The 23,651-nt window shown below is 39.0% G+C and overlaps 1 protein-coding gene across 1 annotated transcript in view; it reads right to left on the bottom strand.

The window, feature by feature from the left end:
• Positions 1–7,646: 7,646 nt before the first annotated feature.
• RRP15 (ribosomal RNA processing 15 homolog) overlaps positions 7,647–23,651 on the bottom strand; it is a 52,790-nt gene continuing 36,785 nt past the window's right edge. The window contains exon 5 of the mRNA XM_043924227.1: positions 7,647–9,073. Coding sequence (XP_043780162.1) covers positions 8,939–9,073 — 135 coding nt within the window. The 3' untranslated portion in view covers positions 7,647–8,938. The remainder of the gene's footprint in view (positions 9,074–23,651) is intronic.

The following is a 23,651-nucleotide window of genomic DNA, read 5'->3' as shown; positions in this document are numbered from 1 at the left end:
AAAGGAGCTACAGTCATGTTCCAATAGATACCACTCCAGTAGTTAAGGTGGTTCCATTTCTGCAGCATCCAGATAATCAGATAGTAGTAAATTTTAGTTGTCAGACATACTCAAAGAAGATCTATAATAAATTCTCCAATAGCATGTTGCATAATAAACTGACCAAAATAAAGCCTGTCTTGAAATTGTTTAACGCCCAAGAAAATGTCTTTTGATATGTGCTGTCCACCCCTACCTTCCACTAGCCATAGGTTCATGTCATGAGTATATGAGACTAAAAAATGTAATATGCTTTTTTTCCCCAGAACAAAGCATACATTTCTAGAATCTCACTTTCTTTAAGACATTAATATCATCTAAAATGTGAGTAAATCATTGTTGTGTTTAACAGGGTCTATGACTGGAATTTGGGTTGTATTAGTTGGCTTTGTATGCTGAGGCAAGTTATTTAACCTACTACTGCCTGTTCCCTTAACTGTATGTTGGGGATAATAACAGCACCTCCTTCACAAGGTTATAGGAATACAGACTGGATGAGTTAAAGGTATTATAAAATGTTAGATAGTATCTGGAACATGGTAATTACTGTATAAAGATTTGCTGTTATCACTTATTCTTCCAACTCATATTGGAAGGGTTGATGGGACAGTCTTCATGCAGTCACCAATTGCATCTCTCCAGTGATAAAGAATCCGCCTGCCAAGCAGGAGACATGGATTTGATCCCTGGATAGGGAAGATCCCCTGGAGGAGGAAATGGCAACCGGTTGAATATTCTTGCCTGGGAAATCCCATGGACAGAGAAGCCTGGCGCGGTACAGTCCATGGGGAGGCAAACTTAGCAACTAAAACAACAACTGTCAACCCTTAGAATGTTGTATTAAGACAGTATTTAGTATTTAGAGTTTGGGTTCTGGAACAGCTGAAGTGGGCAGTAAATATGTCTTAGGCTCTCATTTAAATGTCAGAATCTTGGTATTCAGTGTGAGACTTGTCTTTTCAGACCATCAAAAGTTATTGTCTTAAAAAGAGAATGCATTATGTTCTTATATTCATCTGGTGAATTTCTGGCATTTGAAAAATGTACTTAAGCTAGCCATAATGCTTTTAATCTTAAGGTTCAGTCTACATGCATTCTTGACATGTGATTTCACCAGTCTTCACAGCCTTCATGTTAAATGGTAGCACACACGTGGAAGTTACCATAGTTGATTGACATTTCTATGTGTCCTCCTTTCACTGAACTTGTCTATAATTTGTTGCTGTTAAAAATAATATTATATTGTTCACTCAGTAGTTTCTATAATTGAGATCTTTTCCTGTGAAGGGTTTTTAGAAATAGATTCACTGGGTGTTCACAAGTACCTACTGTCTGCAAGGCTTTAAACTTTTATGGGGGGAACTCATTATCGAGAAGAGGAATACTTAGGATTACATAGCTCAGAAATGAATACTGTATCTACATGCACACCACCTAGTTCTCCAACTACATAACACTGTTTCTTCAGAATTCCCCTCCTACAGAGCAGGCACTGGGCTAGACAGCCACTGAGCATGCATGATTCCACTCCCTCCAATGTAAACAAATGGATCCCTATGCCTGGGCCACATGTGTGATGGGCTTATTCGCTCAGCTGTGTCTCTTTGCGACCCTATGGACTGTAGCCCACCCGGGTCCTCTGTCCATGGGGATTCTCCAGGCAAGAATGCTAGAGTGGGTTGCCATGCCCTCCTCCAGGGGATCTTCCCAATCCAGGGACTGAACCCAGGTCTCCAGCATTGTAGGTGGATTCTTTACCATCTGAGCCACCAGGGAAGTCTGAGCTACAAACTAGCCTCAAAAAGTTTTCACATTTTTGCAAGGACACATGGCTTAATAAGAGTCCAAACTGAATTCTGAACTTAGTTTTGATTCCAAAATTATGCCTTTTGTCATTTTTAACAATGAATACTGGTATTTTTAAAAATATTCCATGTAAATTATAGGTTCATTTATCATTAAAAAGCATACTTGGGAGTCCTCATGAAGGACAAAATATGGCAGTTCTGTCATGCAATAGATATTCCTATCATTTCTACCATTTGTAAAGAAGGACAATGTCACCTTGAACTTTCTGAACTCTCGAGCTTATTTACTATACACTTAAAGAGAGCCCAGTGTTATTATACAAAGACAAATATTATGCAGAAACAGCCCTGATGTTATGCTTGGTACTCCTCAGTATTTCAGGGTAACTGCTGTGTCTGGCTGCCTCGCTGATGTTTTGAGAGCTGATGTCAACCCATTGTTTATGTCCATCCCAGGGGAGGGGATCCATTTTTACCTCAGACTGAAGACTGGTTCTGTGAGTGTGCAGAGGCAACTGTCTAGTAGCTCCGGGGTGAATTAACAGCTGCAAGGCCGCCCACGCAAAGGACACAGCTCTCAGCTGTCTCTCCATTCAGAGCCCCAGTTGGTCCTGACCCCATACAAATCTGGTGTTCCTGCTTTGATGTTTATGAACCGATTGCATTAAAGATGCAGGGTAATGATTCAGGGGTTAGAGAAACTGTTATTTATACAAATGCGGTTAACACCTCATCATTTTAAGCTGGCTGTGCTAATAATGCTCATGGTGCACTTTGTTTTCTGTTGTTTTTTGGGGTTTTTTTTGCCCCAATCTGCAAGCTACATTTGCTCGGGCAGGATGTCCAGTGTGCGCTGGGACAGATCAGAGCTGCCGGACACCTCGGGAGCCCTGCCACCAAAGGCACTTCCTCCGGAGACCCCCAAAATAAGGAGGCTCCTGACCAAACTCCCCAGCACTGGGATGCACTGGCTGAGATGGTACCTGCTATCCACTGCTCCTGCAGTCCTCCAGGTCCTTTTCTGGGTATCACACACCTAACACCTATTCTTTCAGCACACAGCAACGAGACTTAAAAGTTCAGTGTGTGCATTCTGAAAGCCGCAGGTGATAGTACTAAAGACTCAAATGCTATTTGTTATGCACAGTGGCCTAACAGGTAAGGATAATAGTTACACCTCAGGAAGTAATTATAAAGCAACTTAACATATCTCTTTAAAAAATACAAGTAGTGCAAAAGACATCAACCATAATTTAGTCAATAAAATCACACCAGTATTTGTATGTATAAATTGTATCTATCACAGTTTATGGGAGAATTCGAGGTAGACTGATGATTCCAAAATTGGCTGATGTTTTATTAGACTAAGTATATGCTCTGTAACTTTATTCTGATTCCAAAATTGGCTGATGTTTCATTAGACTAAGTGTATGCTCTGTAACTTTATTCTCTTCACAGATAGACATACTACCACTAGCCACATGCAGCTTTTAAAACTTTTAAAGTAATTATGTGAAGTGAAAAATACCTTCTTTGTATCCTCGGCCACATTGGAGATGCTCAACAGCCACTTGGGCTCCCACATTGGGCAATGGAGATACATTCCCATCATCACACAAAGTGCTACTGGGCAGTACTGAGGTAGGGACTACACCTGTAAGAAATTAAACTCACTTTTCCAGCATATACCCTTGTTCAAAGATGCAGGGAAAAACCAAACAGCACTAACAGAAATACACACACCTGCTACTGTGGGTTGGGGGTGTGTGTGAGTGAGGGGAGCAATGTTGGGCCAGATATTGTTAACTAAACATACTTTGTAACTCTGTCTCCTAGTACACCTCATCTAAGTACAGAAGGCTCATCACACACCTCCATAAAAAGCCCGAAGTCATAACTCCCTGGAAGGATGCTCACTAGACCAGATGAAGAATAGTTAAGTGTGGTTCTAAGCTAGAAAATGTCCTTTAAAGGACCTAAAATTGTTTAAGAATTGCTGGAAGATACCTTTTCAATCTACAGAGTTCTGATTAGATTCATTACAACTCTTAGGACTTAATTAACCACCAGTCATTATTCTAAACATCTTGCCACCTATCTCAGACACGGTTTTATTTCCCAATGTGTTCAAGGATTCTGATGACTGATTTTTGAAGCCTCAGTTTTTATAGATGATGTGTGTGTGCCGTCATGTCTAACTCTTTGTGACCCCCATGGACTGGAGCCCACCAGTTGCCATTTCCTCCACCAGGGGACCTTCCCAACCCAGGGATTGAACCATCTCTCGCGTCTCCTGCATTGGCAGGTGGTTTCTTTACCACTAGCACCACCTGGGAAGCCCCTCATGATTGATATTTTTAGTCAAGTTTCAGAAAAGCTCACCCAAAGGAAAAATTCACCAGGGGGCCTAACTGTACTGAAGTAGTAAGATTCATCTATCCAGCTGGCCCAAAATTATAGATTCCTGCTTTCTTGGGGGAGGGATTGAGAGCTTTCTGTCGACATGAATGCGTCCTCTCTCCTATTTCCAAAATTTGTTCTAACTGCCAATTCACCTCAAACAGTCTTCATACTGTTTCTGCAGAACTTAACAGACTCTCTACCTATCACTGATACTCTCTACCTATCACTGATACCCGGAGTGGAGATAAACACTAGTCCCATTGATCTTAACAGATGAATTTAAGGAAAGAGCAGTTATGAACTCTGCTTCCCTCAACTGAAAATTGTTTCCAAGTAAAAATGAACTTAATGTCAATAGTGTACTGACAAATTAATCTATTTACAGACCTAATCCACTGAGTACAGACAAGCTCCGTTATTCCAGGACCTGTTTCTGTACAGTTATTATACAATTCTATTGTAACAGACTTTTAATGTGCAATTTAATCTGAATCTTTAATCTGTGCAACATCCACTATAATCTTTAAAAGATTATTTTTTTAACAAGTATTTTTTAAGTCACGGTAGATAACTGATTTACTTCAAGTTATCACTGTTAATCCAAACTGCCACAAGATTCAAATCACACAGTGGGTACTTACTGCAGGAAGTCAACTTTGGAAAAGAAGAGGAGGTTCGACTTTTTGATCTTTAAAGGAGTAAAATTATCCCTTATTTTGCATAAATAATATCATCACTCAAATAATTCTAGCACAGTTCTTGGAACAGGTACTCAATGAATGCCAGATCAATGTTTCACTTCACTTTCTAATTCTATTAAAAAATTTAATTATTAGGAAATTTAAGTTAAGAAAAACAAGGGCAGCTAAAGTTATTTCATGCCAATGTAAAAATGTACCGTTTGCTATTTTATACACTGCTATGGACTGGAATTGTGCATCCTCCCTGCAGTGTGTTCTCCACTTCCTATGTTGAAGCTCTGTTCCTGATGTGATAATATCAGAGGTGGAGTCCTTGAGGAGATAACTGGGTCATGAGGGAGGTGCCCTTGTAAGAGACACTGAGAAAGACACTCTCTCCCTCAAGTAAAGACACAGCTAGAGGTCAGCTGTTGACAAACCAGGAGGAGGGTGCTCATCAGACATCAAGTCTGCCAGCACCTTGACCCTGGACTTCCCAACCTCCAGAACCACGAGAACTGTTGGTTGTCTTTGCCGCCCAGTCTACGGTATCTGGCACAGCAGCCTGGACTAGGACACACACTCCACCCCCACTTCCTTAAGAAATCACAAATGTCAAAAAATGCTTACTGATTTCTTCAAATGTTTGTTTTAAAAGTGAGATTCATGTGGCACAGATGTATTAATAATAAATAATGTACTAAGCACACTAATGGTCCTCTGCGGGCATTTAAAAAGCCTGAAAAAACAAAACTCCCATCCCATTTCACTGATGACTCCTTCAACACTTATATTCATAAAAATCTGTGACAAAAATAAGTAAACATATAGAGGAAAAAAATTTATCCAGAAGATGCCAAAGTGTCAACTTATTTGACCTCCTATCTCTTTTAAAGAAATATTTATGCCTTATGAAGTCTTTTACAGGCGTCTTCTTAGGCCTTATAATTCCTTTCACCCCTCAGCAACACAATTTGTCTTCAGTTTGCCCATGTTCCTGTTCACACTTCAACCTTAGGACTTCTCTGCTGTTGTATGTTTGACAGGGACATCTTTGAGTGTCTATAAACTGTAATTAAATGGCTTCACGGTTCAGTACTTCATGGTCCTCAAGACCAGCATGGGTGGCCATAGATTGGGCTAGTTGATAGCCACCAAATATTAAGTATGTTCATATGTGCAAAAACACAATAAAAAGTCCTAAGAGGTTTTCCACAATTTAAACATTCCCTTCACCCACTTATTATAAAAGACAAAATATTTTAGAAGGATTGGACTTACCCTTCAATAAACCTACAACTTCCTACAGAATCATTTCAGGTTATAAGTACTGAAAGTGAGCCTTCAAACTAGTCCACCCAAAGTGTTTCCCAGATACATTTTTTAATGAATAGAGTAATATCTGATCTAGTAGAAGTCTTAAGTAACTTAAAAAATTCAGTATTTTAAATTAAAGTACTAAACTACTGTAATGATTCTAAGTTACTGTCAGTCTATAACTTTGTGAGATTGCAAAGCCTGAAAACAAAAAAATAAGTTAATTCTAAACTATGCTAATACTGAGAATATTCTCCCTAGCGATCTGAACATCCAGATAAGGGAATATGATAATACCTAGTAATTGGATTCTTGGATAACTATTTTCCATTGTTCTTTCTAAACAAAAATAAAATCTATTAATTACTATTACCCTAAACAGTTAACCAAAACATATACCCAAATACTGTTATATTTTAGGTGTCAGAATTTAAATGTTGTAGGATAAAATATTTAGGGTAGAGATGAAAGATTACTTAAAACATTCACCTAAAGATACACACTTAGTTTCTAAAATAATATGCTAATCCTTGGATTCAAGTATGGTGGTATTTTGCTCAATTATCTGATAGTCAATATACAGAAATACTAATACACATTCCATCTTTATGATAAAAATTATTTCACATAATTTAAATATGCTTTATAGCCATTTAGCATAAGTGATACATGTTTTCCTTACAACAGCACTTCAAATTTTATTTTGGAATAAAATAACTTCTGAGAGAAGAAAATCTACAAATATATTCTCTTACTATCAGGACTATACAAAAACAACTTTTTTTTTAAACTAAATGAGAAGTTATTTACCCATTTCTATCACTTGATGTTAGTACAGGAGAATTTCTGCAAAGCTTTAATATGATTCAGAAACATATTAATAGCAAAAAAAAAAATTTAAAATCTTTGATTGTGAGAAGGTAGTTTTTAGGTGCTGCAAATTTCTCAGAATTATCCACATATTAGGTTGCACTGAAATATTTATGTGTGTTAAGTTATATTGAGATATTCAGGTGCTCATGTTACTACTGAGTAATATCTGTTCACATTTATTTATATTACACTGACAAAACAGCAGGTCCTAAAATTCAAGAAGACACTAAATTTCAAAAGTTTGGATAAATATAAAAGTGCATTTTGAGCTCTGCTGGTTTAAGCATTTGATATCTTGAATGTATACCTTCCTTTTAGGATAACAAATATCAGGCCATGGACTAATTTGACTCTGGTTACATAATACTTGTAACACTCAAATGGGTTTGCAAATATAAACATCTCTGCTCTAGCATAGTTCTAAGGGGAGGATTATCCTTCCACATATAACACACGCAAACAAGTGCAACTGGATAGTAGGAGGCAACTATTTTTATTATGGAAAGATGGCAAAAGAGATGAATCATAAAAAAGAAGAGATCACTTTTATTAATAATTCCCCTACAAACTTTGCAGCTTAGGCCCAGTATCACAGAAATTTTGGAATGGTATTTAAATAGTCCTGCTTTCTCATCTCTTTCTGTTTAACATCTAGACTAAAAGTCACCCAATTTAGTAATCTTTAAGGCTACTATAAGCAATCAAGCTTCAACTCAGATGCAGCTTTCTGATGCAGACTATCTACTGTCTGGGCTTCCCTGCTAGCTCAGTGGTAAAGAACCTGCCTGCAAGTCAGGAGCCGCAGAAGATGATGGTTCGATCCCTGGGTAGGAAAGATCCTCTGGAGGAGGGCATGGCAATCCACTCCAGTATTCTTGCCTAGAGAATGCCATGGACAGAGGAACACGGTGGGCTACAGTCCATAGGGTTGCAAAGAATCAGATAAGACTGAAGTGATTAAGCACACACATACGCATCTATTGTCTACCATTTCACTTGTCAGTCCATCCATAAAAGAGAATTTAAGCTGACTCAAATATAGAGAAAAAAGGGAAAAAAAACCTCAAAAATAGGGAAAATAAGAGAAACTAGAACATGTCAACTATGCTTCCTAAGAAACTATGCCTCACTGTATAAGTTAAATATGAGAATTTCCACCTCAGTAAATCTCTCATACAAAAATAAACTAACATTTAAAATAAATCTAAGTCATTATTTATATACATTACTTAGCATATAAAAGACAATATAAAAGTAGAAATTTGATACTTCTTAAATCATTATTTGCCAGAGTATCTATAAATAAAATCATTACCCCAAATCAGAAATGCTATGATTTAAAAATTGTTATTAATACATAGGTTTTCTCAATACCTCACCAAAACAGCCACCAACCCTTTCCCACAAAAAATATACATATACAAGTATGTAAGTTAGAGGCTAAAAAATACTAACATCAAGGAGTTCATTTTAATTATAAATTGATGTTGCATTTCCACAAACACTGGTGATAGCTGAATGAAATACCAATATCCAAGGGCAGTATGTAAACCTATAGTAAACCTAGCAAAATGCACCTCTCAAGTAGAAATATTTCTTTTTACAAATGTTCTAAGGAACAATGCTTAAAATCATATAAGGTTTGAAATATAATTTTAACAAAGTTTACATGAAAAAAGGAAACACCAAAGTTGGTAATAATGGAAGTCTTTTGGCTTTCTTACAAATGCAATCTTTATAATTTCCCAACCTTCAGAGTATGAACTGTTTTCCCAGGAAAGTAAAATGTAAACTGAGCTTCTTATGTAGCTTTATGTGTCAGTCACTCCCAGACCCTGGTCTGCTGTCATCTGCTCCATCACTTTCTTTGTCCCAGTCTTTCATGGATGCGCCCATCATGAAATCATCACGCAAGATCGTCCATCCTGGGCCCTCTTCTGATTTTGCTTCAGTCTAAGGGAAAGCACATGATCAAAATATTCAAAAGTCAATTTTACCATAAGGAAATTTAAAACTCTAGGCTACAAAACAAACTTGTCAACACTTTGTTTTATAATAGGAGTGAAACCAAGACAAACTATAGATTAACTATACACATTATGATCGTATACATACACATATGTAGTGCTGTGTTAAGAAATGTGGGCCTGATACAAGAACCACAGAAGCAGAATTACATTTTTTATTTGCAGTGTGTGTATGTGTGTGTGTGTCGGGGGGGGTTGTTTGTGGTGATATAGTAAAGTCTAGGTTTGGGATCAATTTTTCAAATCTTCTGACAATCAAAACAGACATAAAATGTTATTTAACATTCAGTGATAACCTATTAGAAAACATTTGGCAAATTATTTTAACACACAGAGAAATTTTTAACAAAGTATTTTAATCCAAAATTAATTAAAACAGTGAAAAATGAAACTCACCTGATACTGTGCTAGGTGTTTATAGATGCTATCACATTTAAAATGTGATAAAAAGCTGAACCAAATGTTATATAAGTTATGATCTCACTGCCTCCTCAAATCATGGACTTAAAAGACTAGTCACACGCTAAAACCATAAATAACCAAAGCAGGCAATAAACATAATGGTAGTCAATTCATTTTGTTTATTCATAGGATTTATATAAAACTATGCAAGAATTACAGTCTTTTATTTCACAGTACAACAGTACCACCTTGTGGCATTAATTAAGTAGTGCAGGATGCTGAACTAGTTTCTTTTCTTCATTTCGCAAATATTCACTGAGAACTGCGTATCAAACACTGTCCTGAGTGTTAGAAAGAATGATGAACAAAATAAAGTCCCTGTCTTCATGGAGCTAACAGTCTGTGCTTTTCTACTTACTCCATGCACAGAAATACACAATGTGGGGAAAAAATCTAAATATACAAAAACCCATTTGGTTAGAGAAAACAGTTACTTTATGGGAGCCTACTAACCTATAAAAAGCAATTATTAGGAGAAAAGACGTTAAAAACACTTACAGGGTTAAGAGGTTACTTATCTAATTCTGTTGAAGCCATTTTTTTTTTTTAATTTAAAAAAATACAGCCCTGAAACAGTAATACCATTTTTTTTTAAAGGATGCTATCACAAACAGGAAAAAAATGTCCTCTTGGCTTACTCGTCAAAGCTTTTTCCTAAATAGAACCTGAAGACTGGAGAGCATATAAATGTGAACAAAGATCTCAGAACTGACTTCATGAATCAAACAGTACACTTGGTACTATAATTTAACCAGCATGAAGAAACAAGAGCCATCTGTGTTGGTTAAAAACCCACCATAGAACAGTTCCAAGGCTTTCTGGGCCGCACTGACAGAGCAACAAAGCAGAAAGGCAATTTATAACGCTGCTGCTGGAGGACGCGGACACGCCTCCATCCCTCCTCTCTGCAGGCCCAAACCCACATTCCTAAAGGACTTCTGATTCTGTTAGATTAAGCTACCTAACTGAATAAGAGGCCATGTTCCCTGAGTCAGCTAAAGTTTTCCCTGCCAATCTCACCTTACTTAAATAAGCGAGAGTTGTTCCCAATGAACAGAGATCCACTTTGAACCATTAACTGTAACACCTCTGCCAAATTAATTATTCAAGGCTTTCAAATAAATTCTAAAAAGTATATGCTTCCTGGTATTTGTTGTTTAGTCACTAGTGAAGTGAAAGTCACTCAGTCATATCTGACCCTCTGCGACCCCATGGACTATATACAGTCCATGGAATTCTCCAGGCCATCGGACACTTTGCGACCCCATGGAGTGTAACCCACCAGGCTCCTCTGTTCATGGGATTTCCCAGGGGCAAGAATACTGGGTTGGGTTGCCACTTCCTTCTCCAGGGGATCTTCCTGACCCAGGGATCAAACCCACGTAGGAGACACGGGTTTGGTCCCTGGGCTCCTGCATTGGCAAGTGGATTTTTTTACCACTGTGCCACCTGGGAAGCTCAATCCATGAGGACAAGATCCAAACAGAAAACAGCAACACGATTTTAGAAGGTGGAAGCAGATGGACCATGTCTTGGCAAAGCCAAGGAAGGTGAATCCTACAACTCCAACTGTCAGTCTGACAACTAACCCAATTCAACCTGCAGACTCTTCAGGGGAAAAAACCAAAACCTAGGAATGGGCAGTTCTGGTACTTTTGGAAGGGTAGAATGGAGGAATCAAGATAAAGACAACCGGGTGAAAGTTAGACTGGGAAACAATCAGACTGTTTCCCCTGGATGCCCCTCCCCACTCCCCTGGCAGAAGACTAGAGGCTTAACCTCTGGAGGGGTAATGGGCGGTCACAGATGGAAGCGCAGGCGCAGTACCAAAACCAGGGCATTAAGTCACACACAGGCACATACACTTCACCTCCAATGATGAGTCCCAGCCTTCTTCTCATGGTGGACTCCCAAAATGCTGGTAGCCAGAGCTTTTTCCTCCAGGGAGCAGGTCAGGAATACACCATAGAAAATCTAACCAGTAACTAATAAATAACACACTAAGAGAAGGCTACATTAAAGCTCACGTCATGAGGACAAACTCCACATATTCAGAGCGTCCAGTCAACTTTTCTAGGATTATTTGTTCTAATCATGAACAAATAAGATTTATCAAAAAGAAGAGGAAGAATAATATAAACAAACATTTAAAAAGCAACTTCTAAGAAAAAGAAACTATTCAACTAAGAAAAGAAAACCTTACGGGAAAATACCATTAATATCCCTGAAGAGTTAGGAGATTATATTATATCTACAAGATGAGAACAGTTGCTATTTTAAAAGAAACATTAAGAGAATAACAAAGAGCTTAGAAACAAAAGCATGATGGCTGAAAAAAAAAAGTATAAAGGTGAGAAGACAAAGCTAAGAAAATCATGCAGAAGGAAAAAAGTGATGAAAAACATTAGAAAAAGTAGGCTAACTGAAGAACAGCCTGGGAGACTCCAGCGTGGCGACTACAGTCAGGCAGGAGGAAAGCCTGAACAGTGGCCTCGAGGAAGACAAAACCCCTGGGGGCTGCTGCTCAGTCACCAAGTCGTGTCCGACTCTGCGACCCCATGGCCTGAAGCCCACCAGGCTCCCCTGTTCATGGGGTTTCGTATGCTTTACCAAAATAGTGGGGGTATCAATTTACATTCCCACCAGCTATGCAGGAAGGTTCCCTTCTCTCCACACCCTCTCCAGCATTTGACTTTTACCAGCAACACAAGAGGGTTCCCTTTTCCCCACACCCTCTCCAGAGTTTATTGTTGGTAGACTTTTTGATGATGGCCATTCTGACTGATGTGTGGTGGTATCTCATTGTAGTTTTGATTTGCACTTCTCTAACAATGAGTGGTGTTGAGCATCTTTTCGTGTGTTTGTTAGCCACTTGTATGTCTTCTTTGGAGAAATGTCTGTTTAGGTCTTTTTTTCCCACTTTTTGATGGGCAGTTTGTTTTTCCAGTATTGAGTTGTATGAGCTGCTTGTATATTTTGTAAATTAATTCTCTGTCAGTTGTTTCCCTTGCTATTATTTTCTCCCATTCTGAGGGTTTCCTTTTCACCTTGTTTGTAATTTATTTTGCTGTGCAAAAGCCTTCAAGTTTAATTACATCCCACTTGTTTATTTTTGTTTTTATTTCCATTATTCTAGGAGAAGGGTCACAGATGATCTTGCTTTGATTTATGTTATGGAGGGTTCTACCTATGTTTTCATGTTTTATAGTTTCCGGTCTTACATTTAGGTCTTTATCTTTGTGTATGGCATTAGGAAGTGTTTTAATTTCATTCTTTTCAACCGAGCTGTTCAGTTTTCCCAGCACCACTTACACAGGGCACTATGGAAGATGGTGAAGTTGCTCAGTTGTGTCCAACTCTTTGTTACCCCATGTACTATACAGTCCATAGAATTCTCCAGGCTAGACTACTGAGGTGGGTAGCTGTTCCCTTCACCAGGGGATCTTCATAATGCAGGGATCAAACCCAGGTCTCCAGCATTGCAGGTGGATTCTTGACCAGCTGAGTAGTACATGGGTGCAATCTCAAAAACGACAGAATGATCTCTGTTCGTTTCCAAGGCAAACCATTCAGTATCACAGTAATCCAAGTCTATGCCCCAACCACTAATGCTGAAGAAGCTGAGGTTGAACATATACCCCAACCACTAATGCCAAAGAAACTGAAGTTGAACAGTGCTATGATGACTTACAAGACCTTCTAGAACTAACATCAAAAAAAGATGTCCTTCTCATCATAGGGGACTGGAATGCAAAAGTGAGAAGTCAAGAGATAGCTGGAGTAACAGGCAAATTTGGCTTTGGAGTACAGAATGAAGCAGGGCAAAGGTTAATAGAGTTTTGCCAAGAGAACACACTGGTCATAGCAAACACCCTCTTCCAACAACACAAGAGATGACTCTACACATGGACATTATCAGGTGGTCAATACCAAAATCAGATTGATTACATTCCTTGCAGCTGAAGATGGAGAAGCTCTATACAGTCAGCAAAAACAAGACCAAGAACTGATTGTGGCTCAGATCATGAACTTCTTATTGCAAAATTCGGACTTAAATTTAAAAGCAGGGAAAACCACTCAACCATTCAGGTATGACCTAAATCAAATTCCTTACAATTATACAGTGAAAGTGACAAAAAGATTCAAGGGATTAGATCTGACAGAGTGCCTGAAGAACTATGGGAGGTTGGTGACACTGTACAGGAGGCAGTGATCAAGACCATCGCCAAGAAAAAGAAATGCAAAAAGGCAAAATGGTTGTCTAAGGAGGTCTTCGGACAAGGCAATGGCACCCCACTCCAGTACTCTTGCCTGGAAAATCCCATGGACGGAGGAGCCTGGTAGGCTGCAGTCCATGGGGTTGCGAAGAGTCAGACATGACTGAGCGACTTCACTTTCACTTTTCTGCATTGGAGAAGGAAATGGCAACCCACTCCAGTGTTCTTGCCTGGAGAATCCCAGGGATGGGGTCACACAGAGTCGGACACGACTAAAGTGACTTAGTAGTAGCAGTAGCAAGGAGGTCTTACAAATAGCTGTGAAAAGCAGAGAAGCCAAAGACAAAGGCGAAAAGGCAAGATATACCCATGTGAATATAGTTCCAAAGAATAGCCAAGAGAGATAAGAAGGCTTTCCTCAATGATCAATGCAAAGAAATAGAGGAAAACAACAGAATGGGAAAGACTAGAAATCTCTTCAAGAAAACTGGATACACAAAGGGAACATTTCATGCAAGGATGGGCACAATAAAGGACAGAAATGGGATGGACCTAACAGAAGCAGGAGATATTAAGAAGAGGTGGCAAGAATACACAGAAGAACTATACAAAAAAGATCTTAATGACCCAGGTAATTACGATGGAGTGATCACTAACCACATATCCTGGAAAACAAAGTCAAGTAGGCCTTAGGAGGTATCACTATGAACAAAGCTAATGGAGGTGATGGATAGTGGAGCTGATGGAATTCCAGCTCAGCTATTTGAAATCCTAAAAGATGATGCTGTGAAAGTGCTGCACTCAATATGTCAGCAAATCTGGAAAACTCAGCAGTGGCCACGGGACTGGAAAAGGTCAGTTTTCATTCCAATCCCAAAAAAAGGCAATACCAAAGAATGTTCAAACTACAGCACAATTGCACTCATCTCACATGCTAACAAGGTAATGCTCAAAATTCTCCAAGGTAGGGTTCAACAGTACGTGAACCGAGAACTTCCAGATATTCAAGCTGGATTTAGGAAAGGCAGAGGAACCAGAGATCAAATAGACAGCATCCAATGGATCACAGAAAAAGTAAGAGAATTCCACAAAAACATTTATTTCTGCTTTATTGACTACACCAAAGCCTTTGTGCGGATCACAACAAACTGCAAAACATTCTTTAAGAGAAGAGAATACCAGACTACTACCTTACCTGCCTCCTGAGAAATCTGTATGCAGGTCAGGAAGCAACAGTTAGAACTGGACACAGAACAACAGACTGGTTCCAAATCGGGAAAGGAGTACGTCAAGGCTGCATATTGTCACCTGCTTATTTAACTTACATGCAGAGTACATTATGCGAAATGCCGGGCTAGAGGAAGCACAAGTTGGAATCGAGATTGCCAGGAGATATATCAATAACCTAAGTTATGCAGACGGTACCACCCTTATGACAGAAAGGGAAGAGGAACTAAAGAGCCTCTTGATGCAAGTGAAAGAGGAGAGTAAAAAAGCTAACTTAAGACTCAATATTCAAAAAACAAAGATCATGGCATCTGGCCCCATAACTTCACCGCAAATAGATGGCGAAACAATGGAAACAGTGACAGACTTTATTTCCTTGGCCTCCAAAATCACTGCAAATGGTGAATGCAGCCATGAAATTAAAAGAAGCTTGTTCCTTGGAAGAAAAGCTATGATAAGCCTAGACAGTGCATTAAACAGCAGAGACATCACTTTGCTGACAAAGGTCCATCTAATCAAAGCTATGGTTTTTCCAGTAGTCATGTATGGATGTGAGAGCTAGACCATAAAGAAAGCTGAGCACCAAAGAATTGATGCTCTTGAACCGTGGTGTTGGAGAAGACTCTTGAGAGTCCTTTGGACTGTCCAGCCAGTCCATCCTAAAGGAAATCAGTCCTGAATGTTCACTGGAAGGACTGATGCTGAAGCTTAAAGCTCCAAGTCTTTGGCCACCTGATGTGAAGAACTGACTCACTGGAAAAGACCCCAATGCTGGAAAAGATTGAAGGCAGGAGGAGAAGGAGATGACAGAGGATGAAACGGTTGGATGGCAACACCGACTGCATGGACGTGAGCTTTAGCAAGCTCCCAGGAGTTGATGATGGACAGGGAAGCCTGGTATGTTGCAGTCCATGGGTTGCAAAGAGTCGGACAAGACTGAACGACTCAACGACTCAAGACAGTATGGAGATTCCTTTAAAAAAATAAAACCACCATATGACCCAGCTATCCCACTAGTAGGCACATGCCTTGAGGAAAGCAAAATTGAAAATTAGACGTGTACCCCAATATTCACTGCAGCACTATTTACAACAGCTAGAACATGGAAGCAACCGTGATGTCCATCAACAGATGAATGGATAAAGAAGCTGTGGTACATACATACAATGGAATACTACTCAGTCATTGAGGTGGACGAACCTAGAGCCTATTATACAGCATGAAGTAAGTCAGAAAGAGAAATATAAGTATTGTATACCAACACATATATATGGAATCTAAAAAGATGGTACTGATGAAGTTATTTTCAGGGCAGCAATGGAGAAACAGACACAGAGAACAGACCTAAGGACGGGGGAGGCGAGGAGGGAGAGGGTGAGATGTATGAAGACAGTAACACGGAAACTTACATTACCATGTGTAAAACAGATAGCAGTGGGAGTCTGCTGAATGACTCAGGGAACTCAAACGGTGGCTCCGTGACAATCTAGAAGGGTGGGATGGGGAGCGAGACGGGAGGGGACATGGGTGTACCTCCTGCTGATTCTTCCGGATGTTTGACAGAAAAGCACACAATTCTGTAAAACAACTATCCTTCCATTAAAAAAATAAAGTGGCAAACAAACAAACAAAAAACAGTGGGAGTAAACCAAGGAAGAAGAGGACACCAGATCCAGGAAACGGAATCTAACCCTGGAGACATTCCCAGGATCATAAGAAATTTATGTCCCAGGGATGACCACTGTGAAGTGGCCCAAGAGAGCAACCAGCCCAGAAAAAGGAAAATAGAGGACTCTAGGAAAGAATGTCTCCAAGGAAGTTATTATAGTAGATACATTACCTGACGCAATTTGATTTTGAAAGACTAAAATTTTGTAAGTTAAATATGAAAAATCAAGGCAATTATTAGTTTCCCTTCTATTTGTCTTCCTTAAAAGTAAGGAATATTATAACTTTCAGCTATAAATAATACTTGATTAGGCATAATGATATATGGTGAATACAGAATTAGCAAACTATTACAGACTAACTATATTGAAAAGGATGGAGGGGAAGAAACAGACAGTGTAAGAGATTGAAATCTTGGCCTACAACAACAGAAAGCCAGCAGGTAATACCTCAAATTGACAAGTGAAAAGACCTGACTCTGTGATAGCTGGGAGGTGTCTAAGGGCCGGCAGAGCCGCAGCCACAGGAGCTGGCTGCCCCGGCTGCCCAGGTGGCCCTCGGGTCAGAACTGTGCGAAGCGGACAGAATGGGGCAGAAACCTGCTTCATCTAACATAACAGACTTTCTGGCAAAATGTGGTCTTTTAAACTACATGCAGAAGTAGAAATTAATTTAAAGGACAACAAGGAGAAAACCAACTATTCTTCAATCATTTCCACAAATAAGTTTTATCAGTTTCCTCCAAAGCCTTCCTAAAAGATCTCCACCAAGAAACCTTTCTGGTTTTATTAACTATAATGTTTCTCTTTTCCTGTCTAACTTCTTCAATAACAAAAGAATTATATTAATACTACGAACTATATACTATGAAGCTATTATGTGCCAGACACTTTACATAATATTGTCTTGCTTCTAATGCTCTTAAGATTCTTAGCCAGAAAGCTATCATCTTTCTCATCTTTAATAAGGAAACTAAGACTCAAAGAAGAGAAGCAACTTAGTTAAGTCAGAGTTAATAAATGGCTGAATCAATACTTAAATCCAGATCCACTTGACTCCAAAGTCCAAGTTCTTTCCACAACACTAAACTGCTGTAAAACTTAATCAGTATGAACACAGCTCAGTTCAGTTCAGTCGCTCAGTCGTGTCCAATTCTTTGCGACCCCATGGACTGCAGCACGCCAGGCCTCCCTGTCCATCACCAACTCCCAGAGTCCACTGAAACTCATGTCCATCAAGTCAGTGATGCCGACCAACCATCTCATCCTCTGTCATCCCCTTCTCCTCCTGCCTTCAGTCTTTCCAGCATCAGGGTCTTTTCAAATGAGTCAGCTCTTTGCGCCAGGTGGCCAAAGTATTGGAGTTTCAGCTTCAACATAAATCCTTCCAATGAATATTCAGGACTGATTTCCTTTAGGATGGATTGGTTGGATCTCCTTGCATAAGGGACTCTCAAGAGTCTTCTCCAACACCACACATGAACACAACATACTACTAAATCATCTGTTATAACCTAAAAATTACACAGTAGAATGAGTACTAAAATACACTGAGAACTGAAGCACACTTTAATTTCTATGAAAGTCAGAAGTTGGGCAAATTATCTCACACAACAGATATACATAATTGCAACTTACTGGATCTTTTCCATAAAGATGTCTCACCATTAAGTATAAAACTTCCTTAAAAAAATGAAGCACCCACAAAGAAAAAGTGGATCAGACGTTAATATAAGAGAAAGAGAAAAAGCATGAGACAAATTCCAAATGTGTTATTCGTTGGTAAAATTTGCCTAAGGTGATTCCGATACTGTTGCTGTTCAGTCACTGAGTCGTGTCTGACTCTTTGTGACCCCCACTGACTACAGCCCGTCTGGCTCCTCTGTCCATGGGATTTCCCACTAGGGGGGTTGCCATTTCCTTCTCCGAAGGATCTTCCTGACCCAGGGATCCAACTCTCCTCCCCTGCATTGCAGGCAGATTCTTTACCTGTGAGCCACCAGGGAAGTCCAATCCCTAGAGAGAGTTCATTAAATTTTGAGACATCATGAGAATTAAAAGCTTTTGTTTTGTTTGTAAAACAGAAGCAATGGCAAACTGATGTAATATGATTACAAAAGGAATAAAAAACCCAGAGAGTTCTGGATTTGAATTACTGGTTAACTGCTGACTACAACAACACTACAAATGAGAAAGTTTAGACAGAGGTCTAAGACTGGAAAGAAACTAAATGTCCTTCCCATTCTTCACCTTGATATTAATATAATGTAAGAGACAAGTACCCACACTGTACACATGAGACTCAGACATTTACCTCCGTCAGATGAAGTTGTGTTGACTGACCAAAATTTACCAGCTTATGAAGTTTGTCAGATTTACTGCATGGCAACAATGACTCAATGACCTAAAGCAACCTACAAGACAACTCTCTGTGCCTACATCAACTGAAAAATAAAACTGACTTAAATGCAAAAACTTAATGAAAACCATATGACACATGGAAACAAAATAGTCCCCACCCTCACTGGCCTGGCTCTGTACAAACATTTAATCACGATCATACAGAAGCAGTCTGTGTTGATTTTGAAGATGCAGACAACCCTTCAAAATGTTAATCAGCTTCCATTTCATGGATCAAACATACACTGGCAGCTACTGAAAAGGAAAACTGAAAACAGAATTTTGGGATTATTCATTAGTTTAATACCTAATAACTAAGAGCTTAAACTCATTTCAGTTTTGAAGGGGGAAAAATTAAAGTCAAATCCTAAAAAAATAAACATGATAATCATATCTATATTTAGCCATCAGCAACAGCTGATTTCATTGCTTTCCCTAAGAAGACTGTTATGTTTTCATTTTAATTTATTTTCACCTAAACTAAAAAAGGTTCACACTACTGGCTAAATTCATAATACCTTTGCTGCTGCAAATTTTTTTACACGATTTACAACTGCAGTTAGTAAATCTCCCCTACATGTGTGAAAGGCAATCAAAATGGAATCAGCAGTGTGCTGAGAGAGCCCTCTAAAACGGAGCCAAGAAGCCATTAGAAGTATGACTCATGCACACCTCTGTCTGGATGGAATCTGACCTTCTGATCGGATGAAGCCATTCAGGACATTTGTCAGAAACTCATGACAGCAGAGTCTTATCTACTTGTTGGACCTCCTACGCTGAAACAACTCATGATTCCTTAAGGACAAATCTCTGACTCGAGTCAGTCAATCACAATTCTTGGTGGGTGACTTTTGTTAAGTCCCTATCTCTTTCTCTTCCAAGATTATCCAAATCTGCCTCCCTCAAATTGTAATTCTTAAGATCCAGCAAATAAACTCTTTTCTTATTTGCAGCCTTCTGCGTTGAGAGGTGGTGGTGGTGGTGAAAGATACTATCTTAAAGTTCTGCCTATGAAATTAAGAACATACAAAAAACCCCTTCATATTAAAAAACGTATTCTGGTAGAAATCAACAGCAGTAAAATATAGCGCCAAATCTTTAGAATTTGAGTAAGAACATCAATGATTTTCTAACTGTGGAAGACACTGTGACATCCCACTAAAGAATTGAAAATTTAATCATAAGAACTGAATATTTTCAATCTTGAATATAAGAGAATTTCAATGAAGAGCCTACTGATTCAAGATTATATGGAAGATCCCATGTTTAAGCAAACAACTTTTCTTTAATTCTCAAAGAATTCTTTGAGATAAGAATAAGCAATTCCCAAGTGAAGAGCAACTAAACAGCCTCTTGATGAAAGTGAAAGAGAGGGGGAAAAGCTGTCTTAAAACTAACATTCAAAAACCAAGAAAATGACATCTGGTCCCACCACTTCATGGCAAATAGATAGGGAAGAAGTGGAAACAGTGGCAGATTTTATTTTCTTGGGCTCCAAAATCACTGCAGATGGTGACTGCAGCCATGAAATTAAAAGCTTGCTCCTTGGAAGAAAAGCTATGACAAACCTAGAGAGTGCATTAAAAAGCAGAAACATCACTTTGCCGACAAAACAACATCTAGCGAAAGCTATGTTTTTCCAGTAGTCATGTACTTCGGATGTGAGAGTTGGACCATAAAGAAGGCTGAGCACCACAGAATTGATGTTTTCAAACTGTGGTGCTGGAGAAGATTCTTCAGAGTCCTTTGGACAGCAAGATCAAACCAGTGAATCCTAAAGGAAATCAATCCTGAATATTCATTGGAAGCACTGATGCTGAAGCTGAAGCTCCAAGCCTTTGACCACCTGATGCGAAGAATCTACTCATTGGAAAAGACCCTGATACTGTGAAAGACTGAGGGCAGGAGAAGGGGGCAACAGAGGATGAGATGATTGTATGGCATCATCGACTCAATGGACATGAGTTTGAGCAAATTCCAGCAGACAGTGAAGGACAGGGAAGCCCGGTGTGCTGCAGTCCACAGGTTCGCAGTCGGACACAACTAAGTGACTGAACAACTGTCTTGATCAATTTTTGCCTTCTCCTTCCTTCACAGGCTTTTTTTTTCAGTTCTTTTAACTGTCTTACCATGATGGTATTCTGTCAACAAGCCCACCTGAGCTTCATTTTTATTAACTTTTTGTTGTTTCCAGATTCTCATATAGATTACCAATTCAGATGGATAATTTCTAAGATCCTAGCAAACTAGAAAAAAGCATTTAGGAGTATATCCCAGGTAAAAAAAGATCAAGATGCTGAAATCACATCACCTTTAATTATAGCCTAAGCATACATTAAATGTACAGAGCTCTCTAAGAAAAACAAATTCTGCCTGGCTTTCCAAGAATTCAGGCCTCATGCTCCTGGAAAACACGCTTCTTCAATGCATTTTTTTTTCATCCACATACTGTTTTTTATTTTTTAATTCCATTTGCTGCCCTTGACTTAACTATGGACTTAATTAACACTTACGTCCTTGCTCAACAAAGACTCTTTCTGGTTTCTTCTATTCTAACTTGCATCCATCCAGCTCCACAGAATTAAATTTTAGGAAACATTCCTGCAACTCTGATTTTCTTCATTGTGTATAATCTCTGAAGGATTGCTAATAAGTTAAAGTTGACAAAACTGCCTAAAAGGACAAAAGTAACATCTCAAGGAATCTTTTGACACAAGCCCTCTATACACTTTCATACTTAATTAGGAACATGAGATATTCAGAATACACTCCCCCAGTCTCTTAAAGTACATCATTATTTTTTTATTTGCTACATTACACAGTACATATCAATGAGAATTCAGATTTATAACAAATGAGCAGAGCTGTGAATTTATCTAGAAAACAGATACCAATGTTTTAGTATCACAAACTGTTAAAACCTTAAATGACACAAACATACATAAGCCTCTCTTCTGTGTGAGAACATAGCAAGAAGGCACCTCTAATGATCCAGGAAGCAGGTCCTCTCCAGATACCAAATCTCCCAGTGCCCTGATCTTGGACTCCCAGCCCCCAGCATCGTGAGAAATGAATGTCTGTTGTTTTTAAGCCACCCAGTCTGTGATAATCTGGTGTAGCAGTCTGAATGGGCTGAAAGAATATGTGACCTGACAATTCCCTCTTCTGAAATGTGAGGGATGATAATAAATACCCCCTCTCTCACATATTACATGCACAGCCAGCCATATAGGTCACTGATTATAAACACATGGCTGCTTTTACCACCAAACAGACTCCTTGTCAGTCTTTTAAATGTAATACATGATGATTCTCCCTCCATTCTTCTCTTTAACTTGTTGAAGAACACCATCATGGCCCTTGCAGCAACAGAATGCAGAGAATTCTTGCTAGTCCAGCACTGTAGTTAATGAGACAAGGTATCAACAAACAAAAAAATGCAAAAAAAAAAAAATTTTTTTAAGTTCTTTGTAAGATCATGAAAAGCTATACAAACGAAATGAAGTTTTATCTGGTAGATAACATGCGTAGTGTCAATCTACTAAAGTCAAGAAAATATCTAAAAATAAATGTATTGTCTCACTAGAGTTCCCTGTACAAACAGGTAATTCCAAGTCTGGGATACAGGAAGTTCAAGGTTCAGTGCGGGACATCTTCCTGTCCCAGAAAGCAAGAAAGCACTCAAAGAAAAATGAGGTCACGTCAAAAGGCCATGAGGGTTAGTATGCACTGGTTCTCATTACCTCATTTGTGAATTTACGTGTCAAAAAGCACAATGATTGTAAAGGACTGAACAAATAATAACTCCTGTGTCCATGACATTAAAAAAAACAAACAACAAAAAAAACAAAAACCAAAGGCAAAAGGGGAGGGAAAGAAGGTTCACTTGTGACAACTGGAGATGACTGTTAAACCAACTTCCCACTCCAGAAAGCAATAATTAAAGGGAAAGGAATCTTAGCCCCCACCTTTAGGAACTTAAATTCAGTCCTAGAAAAACAAACAAAAAGTAAATGAGAAAGTCATCGTCATTATTAACTGTTTTAGGCAAGAATAATCAATTGATGCTAAAAGGCAAAGATACACAGGGGAAAGGTATACTAGATACCAGCTCCTTTCAAGTACACACCCCAGAAATAACTTTATAACTGTAGGGGGGAAAGGTACCCTTAATAAGGGACTATTTATTACCACTTTAACCAAATGAGAAACCACCATCACTAATATGAGATGTGATGCAACAGCAAGTACAGAGTGTTTAAGTATCACACCTACGAAACAGGCCGAGAGCCTACCCTAAATCCTAACCTTCAGTCCTAACTTCCGGCTTATGTAAAAAGGACACAGAGGAACAAGTTAGTAGAAGACATCATGACAAAATAATCAGATGAATTCAGAATCTGGATTCATCTTCAAGACAACTGGTTTCTCTCTATACATAGGGTCTCCTTAAAAGGGGAGGGGGCGCACGTGGGATGGGGAGGACCAGGGACTGGTCAGGAAGAGGAGGGAGGGACCAAGGTTAACAGAA

This window comes from Cervus elaphus, chromosome 14, assembly GCF_910594005.1.
Source record: "Cervus elaphus chromosome 14, mCerEla1.1, whole genome shotgun sequence".
Classification (NCBI taxonomy): Eukaryota; Metazoa; Chordata; class Mammalia; order Artiodactyla; family Cervidae; genus Cervus; species Cervus elaphus.
The sequence above is the reverse complement of the archived record's forward strand: the minus strand, read 5'-3'. Positions and strand labels throughout refer to the sequence as shown.